At 36.7% G+C, this 20,395-nt stretch overlaps 1 protein-coding gene and 1 non-coding gene across 11 annotated transcripts; one reads left to right on the top strand and one right to left on the bottom strand.

Annotated features, from left to right (window-relative positions):
• Positions 1-4,754: 4,754 nt before the first annotated feature.
• Positions 4,755-14,632, top strand: LOC18422644 (U-box domain-containing protein 6). Of its 3 annotated transcripts, none has more exons than XM_006878510.4 (6): positions 4,755-5,641; positions 8,659-8,732; positions 9,854-10,039; positions 10,828-10,935; positions 11,741-13,293; positions 13,629-14,632. In XM_006878510.4, the coding sequence occupies exons 2-6, from the start codon at positions 8,676-8,678 to the stop codon at positions 14,398-14,400; spliced, it is 2,676 nt and encodes an 891-aa protein (XP_006878572.4). In that variant the 5' UTR covers positions 4,755-5,641; positions 8,659-8,675; the 3' UTR covers positions 14,401-14,632. The 3 variants fall into 3 exon arrangements, with proteins under 3 accessions (XP_006878572.4, XP_088718681.1, XP_088718680.1); XM_088862554.1 differs by having other exon boundaries at positions 5,408-5,641; positions 7,642-8,732; XM_088862555.1 differs by lacking the exon at positions 8,659-8,732 and having other exon boundaries at positions 4,985-5,641.
• Positions 14,633-16,663: 2,031 nt separating this feature from the next.
• On the bottom strand, positions 16,664-20,081 carry LOC18422643 (uncharacterized). Of its 8 annotated transcripts, none has more exons than XR_016052541.1 (7): positions 19,598-20,081; positions 18,194-18,357; positions 18,029-18,089; positions 17,771-17,871; positions 17,557-17,670; positions 17,201-17,358; positions 16,664-17,086 (listed from the first exon to the last, which is right to left on the bottom strand). It is a non-coding gene; the product is annotated as an uncharacterized LOC18422643 (transcript). The 8 variants fall into 8 exon arrangements; XR_016052539.1 differs by having other exon boundaries at positions 16,799-17,086; positions 17,553-17,670; XR_016052538.1 differs by having other exon boundaries at positions 16,799-17,086; positions 17,553-17,649.
• Positions 20,082-20,395: the final 314 nt, after the last annotated feature.

Below are 20,395 nucleotides of genomic sequence, written 5' to 3'. Positions count from 1 at the left end.
TTCAACATCTGAAGATCCCAAAACCCTTAGAAAACTAATGAAATTCTCTTCCAATCCTAATAAAAGCCTAGGTAGACCCTACTTAAAATTCTCAGTTTTTCTCCCTACCTTAGGAACCTTAGATCTAGGTCAAAATAACTTTAGATCTTCCAATTCCAGCAAGCAAAGATATTCAAAATAAGGAGGTGGTGGCACAAATCGGAAGAACGGCCTGATCCAAGCATGAAACTCCAGGTTTTGAGTCCATAGAGGTAAATATCACTTTTTTTGCTTAATTTAGTTTGTTTTTCTTCATTTAATTCTCTTTCTTTTTTTCTTTTTTTCTTTTTTTTTTGAAAATTACATTATTATTAGACTTGATTAAATTTAGAAGCGTTTTTAGGTCGAAATACGGATTTGAAGCTGGCACTGTCAGTGGATTCAAAAAAAGACCAGATCTGTATAGATTTGGGATTTTTTGAGCCTACAATTCAAACGACCCCATTTTTTCTACTTTTTCAAAAATAGCTTAGTGTTTGCTAAGATTTGAGCAAATCTCATCCCAAAGATCGGCACAGATCGGAGCGTAAACATTACCCTACACTTTACACCCTAGACCACCCTACATTACTATACACCCTACACTCTATACTACCTTAAGCTACAACAATACACTACACTACACCTTAGCCATCTTAGTCCATCTAAGCCCACTCACCCCAATCCTAGACCCTAACCCCCTACACTTAAGGTCAAGCCCCCTCTCTAAGGAGCAATCAAAGAGGATGCTCAAAGGCGGATAGACCCGAGCCGACCTAGGTCCATACTCGCTTTTGTCTCTTTCTCTCTCTTATTTCTCTCTCTCTCTCTTCCCTCTCTTTCTTTCTCTCTTTTCTCTTTTTTATCTCTATTCGTTTTCTCTTTCCCTTTTCTTTCTCTTTTTCCTTCTCTTCTTCCTCTCTTTGTCTTTCTTTCTCTATTCTATTTTCTCTCTCCTCCCTCTTTTTCTCCTACCCCCTCTTCCTGTTACACAGACCCACTGCAGGTCTGTGCACATCCTCTCTCTCTCTCAGGCCCGTAGTGGGCCTGTCTCTCTCTCTTCTTCGTTCTCTCCCTCACGAACCCATGGAAGGTCCATGATGCTCCCTCTCTTCTCACTTTCCTCTCTGCTCTCTCTCTCATGCACGGGCCTGCGGCGAGCCATGATACCCTCTCTTCTCTCTTTCCTCTCTGCTCTCTCTCTCTCACGCATGGGCCTGCGGTAGACCCGTGGCGCCCTAAAAAATGACATGCTGAGAAAGATATGAAACCCTGAGAAGGCAAAGTCGCTTTGAACTTTGACGATATTTCATCTCTTTTGTCAAATGATAAATGTCCGCTTGTCAAGCTTTCAAGAAAGAAATAATACAATTAGAACGCCAAGTCCATATTTATACTAAGTATGTTACTCAGAGTGTGACTAAGGCTTAAAAAGCTAAGTCAGTATCAGTGGACACCCAAATGGTATCATTTGAACAATTGGAGACGGCATCACAGACATCAGAGAATGAATCATTTGGATTCACATTGGAAGAGCCTATATAGCAAATGTGATGGTGGATGTTAGAGCAGATAACCCCTTGAAGGAACCAAAGGAAGTGATACACTTGAGGGCCATGCTGGCTCAAAAGGAAACAGAGCTCCGAGCACAGTACATTGAACTCGAAGTCTTGAGAATAGTGTATGTGTCAACCACTTTGGGTGACACCTCAAAGCTGCAATCTTCCAACCTAAGTGCAGGAAATCAACCAGCTAATGTTCCAGTACTGCGTCTGCCTCCACAACCTGTGGGTACCACCATGTCAGCTGAAATGGTTCATGACTTGGTAATGGAAAGTTTTCGGTCTTCGCACCTTCTAAGCATATGACCAATAGATGCTTATAAAAAACAATACCCAACGTATGTCGATGAGATACCCTTTCTAATTGGATTTCAACAACCAAAACTTCCAAAATTTGATGGGAGTGGTTCGTTCACCTCATCAACACTTGATGCACTTTATATCGGTTTGCGCAAACACCACCAACAATAAATATCTTTTAATGTGGCAATTTGTCCAATCATTGTCAAGACCGGTATTTACTTGGTACTCTTGTTTGCCACTGGGATCAATGCTTACTTGAAGACAGATGCAAGAGGTAATCTTAACACGCTTCCGCAATACTAAAAGGGGACGTTTAACTGTTGGAGCTCCTCAACACAAAATAAAAGGAACATGAACATGTTAGTACATTCAGTGGTGGAATCTCAATGTGGGAAAAGCCAACCCGTTATCTGAATAACAAGAGGTACACATGTGCATTAAGGACATGAGGCCACAAATCGTACTGCATTTGCAAGCATCTAACCCTCAAACCTTTAGTGACATGGTCTCTAACATTGTGAATCTTGAAAGTCACATGGAAGGCTTAGGGTTTGGTCCTTAACCAATAACCATCGGAAGAAATACAAATAAAGGAAAGTTCAAAAGCAATTAGGCAAAGACCTCCATGGCTACCACAGTAGTCACTTAAAATGGGAGAGGAAAGAACTACCCTCTTCCAAAAGATTATCGCAATCCTCGGCCCTCAACTAGAGGACAAAGCGGATTTAGGGGAAAGTGATGTATATTCCATCCTCATTTTCTCTCTAAACGACATTTCTATCTCTCTCTGCCTCACATACCCATATACTCTCTCTAAGTGGTCTCCTAATATTTCTATCTCTCTCTTCCTCACATACCCATGTGCTCTCTCTAAATGGTTTCCTCATACCCACAGGCTCATACACACTCTCTCCCTTGCACCAGATCAAATTCTTTGTGTATAAATTCTCTTTATCCCTCTCTCTAAACTTCACATAGGCATATGGTCTCTGTAAAAGTTCTTTTGATCTTTCTCTTACACCAAACCAAAATATCGTCTCTCTGTCTCAAGTCTAAGCTTTACCTACCAATGTCATCACTCTAAAATGTCTCACTCTCATACCCACAGATTCATGTTCTATCTCTTGCCTAATTGAGAGAGGAGGGGGGTGGGGAGGGAAAAAATGCACCAAATTGATGACTTGAAATGGTAGGACTTACATTTTGTAGGTTTTGTTATAGAACAATTTTAAAATCAATGTAAAATTCTTTTAATTTTATTTATCTTGTTCTTTTTTTGTACCTAGATGACTACGTATGCAAATTTTTCCTTTAAATATTAAATGTACTTGAATTTTGTATTTGTAGTCTTATTGCTTTCAGTTATTTTAAATCGAACCTATAAAAGTAGAGAGATCTTTATTTGTATTTTTTGTAAGAGAGAGAAAGAGAGAGAGAGAGAGAGAGAGAGAGAAGAGATAGATAAATCGATAGATTTTAGGTGGGGTATATGTTCATAGCCCACATATTCTAATTTTAAACTTTAAAAATTTTATCCCATGCATACTCCATTTCACCTAGTGGGTTCGGAAAGGATCAATTTAAACCCCTTCATTGTTTTTGCAAGACCAAAATATTTTCCTAGAGAACCAGTAAATATATCTGCTACAAAGGGTTATGATAGGAAACGTTCGATTTTTTGTGCTCTTGCTACAGTTAAACAATCCTCTTCGGATAATTCATCTAGTCCAAGAATAGCTATAATGTCCTAAAGTTATTTGCAACATTGTAAAGTTTGTTTAACTCTTTGTGCAGTTTCGTAATGTTTCTCGTCAACAATCTAAGGTTGAAGCATAGTTGATATTGAATCTAAAGGATCTATTGCTGGATAGATATCTTTGGCGGTTAATGCTCTTGATTGTATGGTAGTAGCATCTAAATATGCAACTATCATGATAGGAGCAGGGCCGGTCAAATCGTTTGTAAGCACATAAATTGCTTGAATGAAAGTTATTGATCCCTATTTAGTAGAAGCGATTCTTTCTTGCAAAGAACTCATTTTTGCACTTAAAGGTAAATTGATAACCCACGGTAGAAGGCATTCTGCCTAATAAGATAGAGACTCCATCTATATGGAACCTCTAGTAAATTTTTAAAAATAAAAAAACTATAATAAATAAAAATTATATGGGAAATGTGGAGCCTGCAGTAAATAAAATTTTCAAAAATTTAAAATTTAAAAGATGAAAAATTACATGGAACTGACTAGTTCCTGGTAGGAACTGGGCGGTTCTTAAAGGAATTGACCAATTCCTCCCATGAACCTACCAGTTCTTATAGTGAACCAACGGATTGGTTCCTCTAAAAATCAATTCAAATCGGTTGATCCCATATCAGATCGGCATTTTTCTTAATCGCTAGATATAAATGTGATGCAAGCACATGATATCCCATACCATATAATGTACACAAATGTTGTAGTGTTTTTCTTTTATCTCAAATTAGTGTACTGTATGATTCATTTCTTCAAATTTCAGGTGAAATGGCCACGCCCAAACTGTAGAATTTGAATTCATTCAAACTATTCCGAGAAAACAAAGAAAACTACTCCAAAAGAAAAATTAGGAACCAACTTTTAGACTTTGACCCAAGGCCTTGGATGGTTATGCAATAAATATTATCTAAAAATTGGAGGGTTTATTGTGACAGGAAAAGGCCTGTTCTCCTCCATTTGGAAGTCCATGGGATCCAGTCCTGGCTTTTGTGGCTCGGAGACTAAGATTCCAGTCTTACCCTTACAAAAACCGGATATTCTTAGGGTTTTTTTGGTCATTTGATTGATACGGTCTATTTTGTTGTTCTTTAATTACTTACCAAAAAGAATATCTTCTTGCAGGCATATATTGCATACCCTTTCTCTCTCCTTCACTCCATGACGTATGCCCTTTTTCTCTCTAATCACTTCATAATAAATAAATAAATAACATTTGTACACGCGTTTTCTATTGGGGCTGTTGCAACAACAGTATTTGCTGATTAATTTGCATGTCCTGCTTTATAAAATATAAATAATGAGCCGTTCGGGTTATTAAGAAAAGGAAAAGAAGCAGCCCATCAAGATGGGCTTTGTTTAATTTTGATTTTGGATATATGGGGTTTTTATTTGGAAAATGGTTTCAAATATTGCAATTCAAGTATTGAAAAAACTTTACTTGAATATTATATTGTTAAAAAAAATTTCAAGCTAAAAAAAATAGTGCCGGTTATCTTGACGGTCCATCTTGCCTTAAAAATAAGTGTTCAAAGATCTTTGTAATCTTTAATTTTTTTTTTTTTTTTTTTTTTTTTTCCTTTTTTGATCTTGAAAATTGATTTTAAAACCATGAAAATTTATGTCAAAAATACTTTCCGGAAGAGGATTCTTGATGAGGCTTTATTTTGTTTCCATGAAGCCTAGGCATTATAGAACTTCCTCGTTGTCCTTTTTCAATGTGGATTACGAACATCAGACTTTTTTCTGGTTCGAAGCCCTTCGGTGGGTTCATTCGTCTCAAGGAAGCCGCGGTTTAGAAAGAGAGTTTTGTGTTTTTCTTTTGTAATAACCTCCTGATAATTGATAGAGAGAGAATCAGATGTTTCTATGCTTGTTGCTTTTCTCTATCATAGTTCATGTTTCATTGAGCTTGGAAGTCTCTCTCTCCCATTTCCACACTGTTGGCAGTGAATTGGGTGCTGAAGTTTTTGTTTCAGGAGACTGGATAGCGGCTATAATTCACCTGGTAAGTTATTCATATTGTTAGCCAGTCATTTAAAAAGAGAGAGATTAGCTTTTGTCCAGTCATTTAAACCTCAATATGTGATGAACCAAAGCCTTGGCAAGGGTACTGTTTAGCATGGTTTTTTTATTCTCTTTTTCTTTACAAGCTGAGCACAGCTAAATCTCAAAGAAAGCCAATAATATTTTGTTATCTTCAAGCTATTGTTCGTTTGGTAGCATAGTGGGGGGGTGTTTGTGCTGGTATTCACTGTTTCTTGACTGTATGTTGGATTTTGCTGGAATAAGTTACCTAAGCATGACAGTTTCCTTCAATCGAAAATGGATTTGTTCTTTCCTGAATAGTTCATGTACTGGTTACCGATTGCAATTTGGATTTTTCTCTGATAGACCTTGAGAATTCATTCCTAAAAGTGTAGAAAGTGGCATATAGATAATTAAAAAAAAGTATGGTCTCTTTGGAAAATCTATTGGAATTTCCTTCTTCAACTGTTTGTTGTTTTCCTTTACAGAATTACGGGAATTCTGGACCTTTAAACTGAGAATTCCTATTCAGTTATGATTGTCTTGGGTTTGTGTCTTCAAAGTTCAATGTTCGTTGGCAATTCCGCTTGAACTTTTTGAGTTCCAAAAGCTTGTGGAAAGATATTGGGAAGCTTAATATTTATGTCATGGATATGGTTGTTGAGTTTTTTCCATGTAATTTTATTCTGGAAGCTGGGATGGTGGTGATTTTAGCAGAATTGCTGATGCCTTCTAATTCTGCAATGATGCTTAGGCATATATGATTCTAAGTTTATAATTGAGGAGGAATTTCTTGAAGCCTACTGAATATGGGGTTTACAGTGGGCGAGATAGCCTTAACTTTCATCAGGCAGTTTTTTGTGTGTGTGTGTGTGTGCGTGTGTATTTTTCCTTGTTTGAATTATTGGTTTTTGCAGATTTTTACTTTCTGCTTGTCCAAACTAGAGAGTCTACTCTCACCATGTTCTTATTTAATACAAATGATTGTGATTAAGTGTGTCCCTTGCTGAGATGCATCATGGGATGATGTTATCCAGACATGAATGTCTTTATAAAGTGGAAGATGTTGGACTTGGTCCATGGTTTTACAACTTGCAATTTATATTTATTTATCATATAGGAAGTCAATAACCCCTTATGGGATTTGGCTATTGCAAAGGATGGAATTAATCTCTTCCCTACTAGGGAAATATTGATCTATTTTTAATGGAAGGTCTTGCTTGAGGCAGTGTTGTTTCCAAACTTGCCGAGTTCGACATGGATTTGGCTGAGTCGCTCAGGGTGCTAGGCCTGAGTTGAAAACCTCAAGAACCGTTGATTCTCACCAGTTCTGGATATTTCTTCTTTTTCTTTTTTTTGGTTGTTTTTTTTTTTTGGTAGGACTTGGCCCGAGTCTGACTCAGACTTTTCTGATTCCAACTTACTGACTCGGACCCATGCTCTACCCAGTTCAAGGCCCAAGTCCGATATTAAAACACTAGTCTAGCTCATTTGTGCTAAGAGTATTTTCTGCTCAGTCCTGCAATCGTTAGATTTTGCATGCCTATAATATACTAACATTATGTTTAATTCATTGTTCATTAAAATCATGCTATAGTAATGCAAAATGCGATGAAAACATGAAATATTTTAGTGTATCATTTGATTACTTTTTCTTCCTTTTCCTTTAAGCAAGCCTTAGTTAATTTTCACAGAAAGGTCAAAAGAAAATGATCAAGACATTCAGTGTCTGATTTCAACTCGACTTCGACATTTTGAACATAGTGTGACACCATGGCATTTCCTGAGTGTCTTCAAAACAGTTTAGTTGGACACGAGCACGGGTTTCAAGCATATCATTAACAAAGAACATATGTTAAAAATGCACATTTATTGTGATGATAATGATTTTTCTTTTCTTTTATAAATTCATATAATATATTTCTTTATATTTTCTATTTGTGGTATTTATTCTTATGTATAGAGAGTTTATTGTGATAGGTAATGAATTTCTCATTTTTATCAAGTAAAGCTTGTTCAGATGTAAAAGGTACAAACACGACAAAATGCTATGACATGTAATAAAGTTAATAGTTGTATGAATTTGTAATAACAAGCAATTAAATTGTATAAAAATACAGCCTTTATGTTTTTCTTCAACAAGTATCTTCAGGTGGTGCAACATCGAAGCTTCAGATGTCAACATGGTGAGCCTAATGAAGTGTCTGGTAATGCTACATTAAGGAGATGACTTTTATGTGAAGGTTATGATAGTTAACATTGGTCTTATAAATAATCAAATAGGTTAGTCAAGTTTTATTTTCTTGATGCCCCATTGTCTTGGGAGCTGTTTTTATGTTGACTTTTGGGACTTATTTATTTTTTATTTTAATAAAATAATTTGTTATGTGATCAAAAGAATGCTAAATAATAAAAAATGAGAGAATTTTTCTCTTCACTTAAAATGTATGGAAAAAATCATTCAATGTTTAACTTGAACTTCCTGATGAAAGAACCTACACAAGTTCTTTAGTAGGTTTTTGATGGAAGTTCTTGTCTTTCATTAGTTGAGGTGGCAAAGAATATTCAACTATCCTAGTGATCCTTGGTTCAAATTGGAAGGTTGCTTGTATGAAGCGTTCTAAAGAGTTTGGTGTAATTTCTCGTTTGTTTAAGGTTTGATGCAATTACCTTGAGAGAGGCATCTCACAACCAAAATGTTTTCGTTTAGTCACTGAAGGAATGAACGTCAAATCAAGGAGCAACTCAAAGATGGGGATAACTAGTATCAGAAAAGTTAGAAATCTTTAAATTGTTACTTTGTGGATTTAGTGCAGTACCCTGAAATTTTGCAGTTTGCAGCTACTCTACTTATCACTTTGTCATTTGGAGAAATCGTAATTTAGAGGTGCCTGGTTGTGTAGGATACTAACATGACTTCATCTTTTCTTTTTCTCTCATGGCTTACATCTTCTTATGAGGTTATTGATATAGTCACTTCCATTTTTGGTATCTTAGGGGTGGTTTCTTATTGGATGGGGAGTCCTTCCGTCGATCTTGAACAAGATTTACCCCATTCATATGGTGCAAAGGCAAGTAATTCAATTGCCGCAAGCCTACACATTATATTAGTTTTTCTCATTGGTTTGTTTGTTATATTTAGATGCTTTAATAGATTCAGATCTTGATAGGTAAGAGCTATTCTGTGACCATCACATTGCTTTCCAATTCTCTCTTTATGATATGTTACAAAGGTCTTTGTTAAGCTGGCCAACTATGCAATTTCTCTCTCCTAAGTTTGTGAGAGGCCTCGCAAGAAACCATGAGATGGTAGACTGACAAGGACATGAAAAATGTTGGGAATATTGATAATCTCTTGGTGAAAAGTGAAAACATTTAGTATGTGAGGCACTCTTATACAAAAGATAACGACAGGTGCTAGAATGAAAGATGGTTTTAATATACAAAAATACAAGAACATAATCAAGTTTGGTATATATCATTGAAGAATCTAACTATTAATACTGGAAATTATGAAGAGTCTTTATCGAATAAAGAAAAATCCCTATGCATGTGTAGAAGAAACAATAACTATAAAGATGTAACTATTAGGGGAAAATAAAAGAAACTCTAATGATCCAAGGAACTGTGAAGAACTATAGGCAAACTTCTGTGGTCTTCTAGAGCTTATGATGGTTAATAATATATTAAAGAGAAGGGGTTTGAAGAATAACATGGTTGTCTAAAGAAGAAGAAATGTACGAGGAAGAAGCTTGTGACAGTAGATAAGGACAGCAGATACAGAAAGAGTGAGGATAAGAAGACTATTTAACATGTAAGGAAATAATGTGGAGACTTGAAACTAAAGAAGGGGAAGACAATTAACCTAGGTTCTTAAACCCCTTGAGAAGGCATACAGTGCATGCTCTGTATGTATAACAAGGTGCCTTGGCCCTGCAGGGTTTTCCCAATTGAACAGTCTCAAAACAGCGGCTAGATTTGGATATTCATGGAAATTACTAATAAGCAAGAATGTAATTGTTTTTATTCATTTTTTTCCCTGAATAATGTATCAGAATTGAATTGATTTGATGACAGCATACTGGTACGTTGTCTTGTAATTGAATGGAGATTAGACGTGGTTTGGCTATGTGCTCTTTGGATTTTTTTCTTTCAACTGACTTTATGTGGTTTTTACTCTTTGTAATGGCAGGTTCATGGCTTAATATGTAGAGAACTTGCAATGTTGGTTGACAGAATCACAATGATATTTCCAGATATAGAAATGGCTAGACCAAGATGCATGTCTGGAATACAAGCACTATGTTCTCTAAATAATGCAATTGAAAAGGCTAAGTTACTTCTACAACATTGTGCTGAGTCTAGCAAGCTATACTTGGTAAGTTTCCTTTCCTAGGAACAATTATGTAGAGATAAAATCACACATAGTTAGGAAGGGTGGCACCTGAGTGGGACGAGGCTGAGCTGCGTGATTTGTGCAAGGCGCTGCCACTGCGTGGGTATGCCTTGCTCGGGCTGACCCGTGGACCCTCGATGCGTTGTGCCTATGCTCACACCTGGTGCTCACCACGCATACTGCATGGGTGTGCCTAGCTCGGCTACCTGTAGGCCCTCGCGGCGCTGTGTGGTGACTAAGATATATTATTTTTTGTCTTCACTACCTGCAAAATGTTCTGCACATCCCTTTAAACAAGATTGAACAGAGTTTGCTTAAGAGAATTCCATGATATTTGCTTCTACTTGTATTGCATATAAAAAATTTGCTTCCTTTACCATTAGCAAGTTATTATTTGCCAAAATATTTAAAATTATATTCAAATACTCAACTCACACATATAATGGGTTGTTTTATATCATTCATGGAGTTGTCATTTTTCACACACAAGTCATTGTTGTTAAACAAGTCATTCCGACTGTTTTTGAGATGTTAATGACTTCACAAGATACGGACTTAATATCCTGAGAATACTTAAGCTTAGAAAACACTGGGGTTTAGTTATCTTTGGGTGCATTAAGGTGATAATGTGTTGTTTGATACCTGTGCTATACTTTGATATGGATGCTGTCATTTCTCGTCTTTGTTAGTGCTCTCCATACCTGCAGACCATAACCACATGGTAAGTTATTAATTAAATTTTCTCTTGTTTTGTTTCATGCTACTGTCAGGCAATGACAGGAGAATCAATTGTGAAGAGGAGTGAAAGAATACAAAACGCACTAGATCAAAGTTTAAGCCAGATCCAGAATATGGTTCCACAACTTCTAGCCAAACAGGTTTGCTGTTTTCCAATTTTATTTTCTTCCACTTTTTCTCATGCTTAAATTTTAAACTGATAATCTGGATCAACTATTTCCTAACAACATAATCACCACTATTGCCTAAGAATGTGATTTTCGTCAAAATAAAACCTTCATTTCTTAATAGTATAACTTTTAACCTGGCATATTACTGCATATTTCAGACCAGTATTTATCTATGAGGATACTTGAATTTTTTATGTGCTACATTCTCTGAACTGTGCTGAAATCTATGTTCATGTATTGGCACCTTCGTTGTAAAAGCTTTGATGCAGTTTGATACTTATAATTTCCTTTGATTTCTCTGCTGTTTGTTGGGTATATTGATATAAGGATTCTAAACCACTTCTGAGCTTCCTTTTAGGCATTCATGGAAAAGTATCTTCCACAATTCTCGAAGACTTCTACCTAAGTCTGGACTTGTTTTGAGTGATACTAACTTAGCTCTTACTTGGATGAGCTGATTCCGAGAGTTAAGGAGTTTTTTCATTTTCTGTTCTCTGCTGATAGAAGAATAAGACTGAAAAAGAGGGAAACTTTTGTGAAAATTACCCAAAAAAGAAAAAAAAACATTAGAGTTTAAGTGGAGTTTATATCTAATCATTTATACTGTCTCTACATGATTTCAGTAATTTGTTGACTCCAACATCTGCAATTTAAGCAGCATCATTTTTGCTTTGTTGAAGTAGAAGATCATATTCATTGTTGATAAGGGGGAAATTGTGTCCTCTTGCCTTCATATCTTCATACTAATCGGCTGTGGTACTCATTAACTCTGCAGATTGCAGAGGTTGTGAAAGATCTGAGAGTGTCAAAGTTTAGATTGGAATCATCAGAAGAGGAGGCTGGCAAGGCTGTAATGGCATTGCTGCGAAGTGACAGTAGTGCAAGTGATTGGACCAAAAATGCAGAATTCAAGGCATTCCGTAGTATTGCTCTGAGGTTGCATATTGTATCTCCAAAGGCTGTTTTGATTGAGAGGAGGTCCCTGAAGAAGCTGCTCGATAAATTCCATGACAGTGACCAGAGGAAGGAAAGCATTATAGCTTACCTTCTAAACCTCTTGAAGAGATACGGGAAACTTCTCAGTTACGAGGATATTGAAAATGTTGAGGATAGCAATAATGCTTCCACCTTGACCATTTCCACTGGTCACAGGGAGAGAGAAAATGTTCAAGTTGGCAAGAAAGGTCCACCTACGACAACATTCTGTAGTTGTGAGGAAAGAGAAAATGTTAAAGATGAGCATAATGCTTCACCTTCGACCAGTGTCACCGATTGTAATAGTGGCCTATGTCAAATCTCTGATGAAACGAATTTGGAGAAACCAAATCGCAATTTGGTTTTTGAAGAAACTCCTGTGGATTCACCTGGTTCACCTATTCCTCCTGAAGAATTCAGGTGCCCAATCTCTCTTCAGCTCATGTATGAACCTGTGGTAATTGCTTCCGGACAAACATATGAGAGGATATGGATACAGAGATGGTTTGATGAGGGCCATGACACATGTCCAAAGACACAAAGGACACTAACTCATCTTTCCATGACCCCGAACGCCACCTTGGAGGAACTGATCTCAAAGTGGTGTAGAGAGCATGGGGTCACCATTCAGGATCCATGTGCACAACCCGTTCCATCAGCTCTAGGCACATTCACAACATCAAATCCCATTTCCACCTCTAGTTCTGATCATTCTTTGAATGGTGGTCATACGCATGTATCAGATAGGATGCCATCACCATCATCATTATATGCCACCCATAGTCACATCTCCAGTTTAAACAGTTCTTTTCATGATGCTTATGTATCAGATAACATCCGATTATCATCATACAATACTCACAGTCACACATCTGCTTTAAATAGTTATTTGGATTGTGTTCCTACCAATGTATTGGATAGCATACCATCATCATCATCATCCACCACCCATAGTCACATAGGCAACACATGGGTAAGCTCTTCGGATGGTAGCTCCTGTTTGGATACATTCCCCTGTGAGATATTGAAGAATTGCTACAGCGGGAGTATGAATTTTTCATGGAATAGTAGTTTTTCAACAACAGAATCTTCTTCTTTGAAATGGAGTCCGAGCCCTGAAATTTATGTAGAGCTTCATGCTAGGCTCACCTCAACACCCCTAGACTCCCAATGCAAAGCAGCAGAAGATGTTAACCTTTTATTAAAAGAGCATGGTGAAACCCACCATTATATGTTGTCTAATGGTTTTGTACCAGCCTTGATGGGTTTTCTCAGGGATGCTCGAGATTTATCTGATGTAAAAGGACAGAGAGCGGGAGCAGTGGCACTTTGGGCCTTTGTGAGAAACAGCAGGTAAAGACTGACTGAAACAAGATGGGAAGGATACAATATTCCAATGGACTCCGGCATGTGGTACTCCAAAGCCACATCTACCACCCATTCCTGTTGATGGATAGTTGCGAGATCAACTACAATGGGACTCACAGAGATATTCATGTGGGTATAGTTATTCTGCAGCCATCAGTCGGTGGAATGGATGGTGGATTAGCCTTGGAGTATCACATAACATCGTCCATTGCACTATGGTGTCCTGTCCTGAAGAAGTATTTTACTTCTGATTTCTCTCGGTAAGTTTGATGCTTGAGTAGATGATTTCTTTTATACTTGGTATTTTGTTTTCTGTGTAGAAGCCAAACTATGTGTCCATTCGAAGATGGATGTCACCTTCTGGTGTCATCTATTGATTCTGGGATTGCTGATGAGATTTTAGCTATTTTGGAAGTTTTGTCTGGCCATGATTGCTGTAAGCCCAAAATATTATCTTCAGGCGCCATTTCTTCTCTTGCAAAGGTTCTCAAAGACCAAGTTGGGAAATATCGCGTTCATGCTGTCAAAATATTGCATAATTTATCATCTCTTCGAGACATGAATTCCTTGGTTATCTCATCGGGATGCATTCCCATGCTTACCCCACTTTTATCTAATACCAAACTTTCAAGAGATTGCATTAGGATCCTGCAAAAGCTCTCCAATACAGAAGAGGGCAGAGCTGAACTTGTTGGGACTGATGGATGTATTTTCTCTGTTGTGGAGTTTCTTGATCATTGCTCTCTTGAAGAGCAAGAGAATGCAGTGGATCTTCTTCTCTCACTCTGCACACACAGTTATGATCATTGCCAATCAGTTATGAGAGAAGGGGTTATCCCATGTCTCGTCAATATTTCTGTTAATGGGAACTCAAGGGGGAGAGAGAAAGCCATGAAACTACTACATTATTTGAGGGATATTAGAGAGAGGATATATCCAGGGGGTTCACCCCCTCATGTTCAATTTGATGGGGGTGTGACTTTGAAACAGGAAAATTGCCATGAAGAAAAGAAGCCTGCTTCGAAAAAGTCGGGAATTTTCCGTAGGAAAATGAATCTATTTACCAAGCCTAGAATGTTAGCCCTGTTTTGAGTGGATGCTAAAAGTGTTTGAGGTTACTAATCTGTGCATAAATTGTGCAGGCTGATTGCATTTTGTGTTAAAGGAGAGTATTGGTGAGCATTTTGTTGTGGCACGAGTCATTGTAAAATTGATGTATTATTTTGTGATGCGCGCCTGTGTATATATGATCGCTTGTATGTGTGAGCGCCAACTTGCTATTCTCAAGTTGCTTATATGACTGTTGTTTGAAATTTTGTATTCATATCTTGAACTATTGCATTTGTGCATATGTCAAAAGAAGAGTTAAAAGATTTTTAATCTCTTCTATTTTGTCATTTGAGTGAATAGCATAAGTTTTAGGGCCTGGCCTCATGGTTCAGACACCAGACATATGGGAAGTGGATTTTATTTAAAAATTGTGTTTCATAACGGCTTAAACACCATAGTACTTTGGAATATAAAAAAATGAGAAATGGAAATGACATTTCTATTTTCCAAATACTCAAAATAACAGTTTATTGTTTTTAAAAACATCCTCTAAAAATATTTGAATGTGTACAACATGCTCCCACACAACCACATTGTACACTTACTCAAGCAAAAGAGCTATGTAGGCATACTTTATGACGTGAAATTGGGGATCTATTTTAGAATAGACAGATGAGTATTTATTAAAAAGAAAAGAGCATACAAGTTCTTAAAACACTTAAATATGACCATCCAAAAACCGCTAAGCTATTTTCTCTAGTACATACAAAATGTGACCTTTTTCTCGCTTAAGGTTGGTTTAGATTGAGGCTACATCCCAAAAATTGAGATCCCAAAAGTACTTTGAGATGTGGGAATGAAGAGTGGAGTCAATTTTTGGGGGCCATATAATCTTAGTTTTCTCAATTTACATGATATTTTCCAACTTTTTTCTATTATGACATTTATGTTTTCATACAAGCCAAACAAACATGCGCTCCCAAGGGAGAATATGGTGGATGGTTTGCTCAGAAACCGTATGACTTAGTTCAAATATCAAAGAATACCACGGTTCCTTGAGCTGGTGGCAGTTCCACTATGATAGTGGTGGTTCTCTGCCTGATAAACCTCAACAACAACCAAAATTAAGCATAAAGGGAAATGAGAAAAAAAAACAATACACACTTGAGCTGATTGCTATAGTAGTTTAAAAAGCATATGGTTTATTGAGGGCAAGAAGGAAGGTTTTGTTTCTATTTCTGTGTTTCAAGGTGGCTAATATACTTCTTCCGGTAAATCCACTGGCAAAGTTAAAAGAAGGGAAAATTTCGTACAGAACTTTAATTTTCTAACTTATTTTATGGTAGGCTCTCCTTTCATTTTTCTTTCAAGCGGCATAAAAAAATCCCTAAAGATTTCACCGTACCTCCTCATATCTTATCTCCCTTATTAATTCACTTTTGGCCATAAAAATTAGCTTTAACAAACATTTTTATACCATTTCAACCCAAAAACATTCCAAAAACATTTCAAAAACTTTTTTAACCCACCCCATTATATCTTTTAACACCCAAAAAAGTTTCAAAAATATTTTTTTATTATATTTTTGACCTTTTCAACCCCTCAATACCACGTTGAGGGCTCCCTATCTCTCTCTCATATACGGTTGAAATGGTATAAAAAGTTTGTTGAGGTTAAGTTTTATGGTCAAAAGTGAATAAATAAGAGAGATAAGAAATAAAAAGTACTGTGATATCTTATGGATATTTTTTTATGCCGCTTGAAAAAAAAATGGAAAGAGAATCTACCATGAAATAAGATGGAGAATTAAAATTCTCTACAAAATTTTCCCTTAAAAGAATATAAGAGAAAAAGATATTTATAAAAACGAGGATAAAAAATAAATAAATTTCAAGCAAGAACGAAGCAAATTCCCACAGTTTACACCTTGAGTAGAAGAGCAGCATTCACAGCATCAATTAAATGTACAGACACAGACTCCCTCTTTTCCTTCGCAAATATCTGGTCATCCAATTGCACAAACACATCATCCATGGTCACATGCAGTCCTATGTCCACATAGTAATTCTCACCTTTTTTTACTTCTTTTTTGCTTTCCTTTCTCTTGATTTTGCTTCACTTTGATCTACTGGTACTAAGTTTCACAAGTCACAAGTCTGTTGATTAAGAAAGAAAAATGTGGCAAGTTTGTGGTAAGCATGTGAGAAAAGAAAAATCTGGCGAGCTTGTAGGTGATTGCCGGCCACCTGAAGGACCCAATGAACATGGAGGTAAATATCAAAGCTTACAAAAAACTTGTCACAGATTTTGAAAAGATTTCAACAATTTTCCCCATACAAAACATCATGGAATACAAAAACCAAAGTTCTGACTTTGTCAGCAACTTCAAGTTTCTGTAATACATAAAGTAGCCCTCCCTGGCAATATAAGGCTTTAAATAGACTTCAAAAAGTACAATACCATCACATCTCAAAATTAAACAGTTGAGCTAGGGTTTATGATTACATGCCAAGCCTCAAGCATCAACAGTACAACCAAGAGTACGGATAACTTCTCAATTCTCACATGCTTGAATAGAAAGCATATAGAGAGAATACAATTCATGGGGTTGGGCCATGCATCTGACCAATTATTGGCTTCCTCTTCCTTTCAAGCACCCTCTCCAATCTTGATGCCCCTAATCTCCACTCCTTGAATGCTATCATTGAATTTCGAGCTGCTTTGTATACTGAAATAAACAACCAACATGGTCCTTCCTCAGTTTGGTCACACACAACAATAATTACATTGTTTAACAAAACAAATACTGAAGCCACAAAATTCAAAGGAAGTATGAACGAACCAATGGAAATTTCACTCAAATTGCTTTCTTCTTTGGTGAGAAGAGGCAGGAACTTTGGAACAGCTGCAAATGCAGCCCCATGAGATTTGCTCAAGACTTCCTTGTACCTCCCATTAAATGTTAGTGAGATGAAGGTCCCAAGCTCCTTATCATCAATCCTACCCATCAACAAAGAGTAAGACAATCCTGACCTAAGTATAATCTTCCATCAACAAGTAATTTGACTAAGAACATTTAAATTGCTGCAACTAAATATTTTCTAATCTAAAACCTCTTACAAGACAAAATAAACTATGTTGAAACTCGAAATTAGTGATAAAAACTAGAAGGTAGAGGTCAGGTAGACAACAACCTACTTGGGCGCAATCTTGTATCCTAACTCATAAAAATATGGGCACCGACTTCTGAGATCCATGCATGCAGGATCAGCCTGGACTGACTTCCTTGTCCTACCCATAATGCCAAAAACCCTCCATTGTAAAAACACATAAATCAATTGTTGTGATTTCTTATCTTGTCTTGTGACTTGTATGAATCATCATTTGATTAAGTGGATAAGAGAGCTCTCACTTTTGATTGAAACGAATAGGAAAATTAATAGAGGCTACTTCTCTCAAATACAGTTCCTGAGCAAACCAGAAGAGCACATGAATCTTCGCACCTTGTTCAACCTGAGTGATTCAATTTCAATCATTAGACAACTCTATGGAGACTGATCAATAGAATTCTTTAATGGTTTTATGATCAAACCAAGTTATGTTATTACTCTCTGATAAAAGAAAGAAGAAAAAAAAGGAACCAAAAAAAAAAAACTAACACTATTAGTACCTGATCCAGGATCTAGAAGTCCAACCCCATTTTCTGTCACTTGAAATACAACCGAAACGAGCTGCAAAGCACCAACAATATTTTGGATGGTAAGTAAAAGAAAAAAATGAAAAGTTAGCTCTGCAGATAAACAAACATGTAGTTAAAAGTAAGAAACCCCATTACCTCTTCATCCACAATAGTGTCATCAATGTCATAGTTGTAGTGCGACATTGGCAAGTAAAGCTATTCAATTTACTTTCCTTTTCCTGAAAAATCAAATTACCTCTTTCAAGCTGCAAACTAGAAAGTTCCCAGAGCTTCTTGCACAGTTCAAAGAGCTTCTATAGCTGTGCATACCAGTGGAATCAAACTTGTCATGAAACATCCATAATAATAGGCCAAATACCCAAGAAAACAAGTTGCGAGTATAGAGGCTCCAAGAAACATGCACATGCATGCAGAACAAACAAACTGAGAATAATTCCATTTTAAATGTCAAAAAGATTGCCAATGTCCTAAAAAGATACGAAAACTTCTTCACATCTTGGCTGATTTACAATTCCACTTCATGGCACAATATGCAATACTATTAATCTAATTGTTGGCACTCTTCATGACGAAGTGTATTATGTATATTACAACAACTGAAAATGCTGAAGCTGCGTCAAGAACAGTTGAGTAAATCACAAAATATGAGAATCCATCCTTAATTCACATTTGTTACAAAAAAAAACAAAGATTAGTAAAGTCTTACATATTAAGAAACCCAAGATATTTCCCTTACAAAAAATGCATCCAGTGCTTGGAATAATTCAAATGAAAAGCAACAGAATTTACATAGGATGAAAGAAATATCCTGCATATTTATAGACCTAAGAAATTGCCAAATCATTTCAAGAATCGATGTATTCATTGCCCAAATGACATGTGAACACAATGAAATCTGAAGAAATTCTAAGAAGAAGGAACTTGCATAACATCAAAAAGGATGCAACTAAACGTCGGAGAGATATAAACCCAGAACATAAAGAAAAAGGTGAAAAGAAGGGTATTTACTGAATGGAGCAGATAACATCAGACTTCTCAAAAGGTTATTATTATTTTTTGTTGTGAATGTTAGACATGGTGAGAATGGAACTCTAAAGGTACGCACCACCCTAACCTCCTCCGCCCAAATCCCATGCTCTAAAAAAAAATTAATATTTTCTTAACAAACCCCGTAGAGCTAATTTTTCTCTAGAAAACATTCACTCTTCGAAGGTGGTGTAGTTATAAGCTCAGCAGGAGCTGGAGGAACTCCACCGGAGGTTGGATGGAAGGCCAACAAGCACCTTGAAGGCATTATTGATATCCCATTGTGCTCGAGTGAGGGTACCAATCATGACTATACCTAGAGGAAGGCCATGGGTAAAGAGATCCCAATGCTCCCTCAGTATTATCAAAGAAGAACAAGATTATCAATGAGATTAGTGATGATAGCAGAGAAAATATCAACCAGCAGAAGATTATCAACGAGATTTGTGATGATAGCAGAGAAAACATCAACCAGCAGTATATCCACCATGCAGCAAAGCTGTAGTTACTTACTGCACTGGTCCTCAGGTATAGCCACACAGCATTTTCAGAATTGTGGTACATCATTTCCACAATGTTCTCAAACGATGCGAACTTCATTCATCATCGTATATTATGGTATTTTATAGTGGAAGACTCACCAGGCTTGACAATCCCCTCGCTCACAACCCTAACTTATGGAACCCATCAGACTCAACAATCACCCCTCTGGCAGACATGAGTTGCGTTTGAACGCGAACCCTGGCATCAGTAAAAGCAAAAACAACACAATCTTCTAATTGGGGCCAGCAATGTTAGACTAGTATTTCTTGAACAACTGCTAAAAATCATCTGAACCCAAACTCACAGACAGTGTAAACAGGCAGAGTTGGCACTCAAGCATCTAACTCTTTGTTATTTCAGTAATCCCCAAAACCAGAAGTTATGCTCTTGCATTTTGCAGGATATTGCATTTAACCATAATCAGAGGAGTAACAGCAGATCACAGATCAGGATTGCACCACCTCGTGCAGGCACCACAAATCTAAGATTTGTGACCTTTCTACCATTGTTCACAAATCCCCCGATCTAACCACTAACCACCTGGTTAGATCTGAACCGATTAGTTCCGGATTGGGCCGTTTGGGTGATCAACTAGTATTTTAAAAAGAAAATCAAAAAGATATATATAAATTTTTAAAAATAACGAATTTGATTTATACGTATTTTTAAATATTCTTTACATTATGACAAAGATTAAAAATCGTTTGGATCATTAATATTCACTTTTATATTTTTCCATCTATTTTAAAAAAATTTAAAAATAGCTAT

This window comes from Amborella trichopoda, chromosome 3, assembly GCF_054954075.1.
Source record: "Amborella trichopoda isolate Santa Cruz 75 chromosome 3, AtrichopodaSantaCruz75HAP2 v2.0, whole genome shotgun sequence".
In the NCBI taxonomy this organism is placed as follows: Eukaryota; Viridiplantae; Streptophyta; class Magnoliopsida; order Amborellales; family Amborellaceae; genus Amborella; species Amborella trichopoda.
This window is presented reverse-complemented; position numbering and strand designations above follow the sequence as displayed.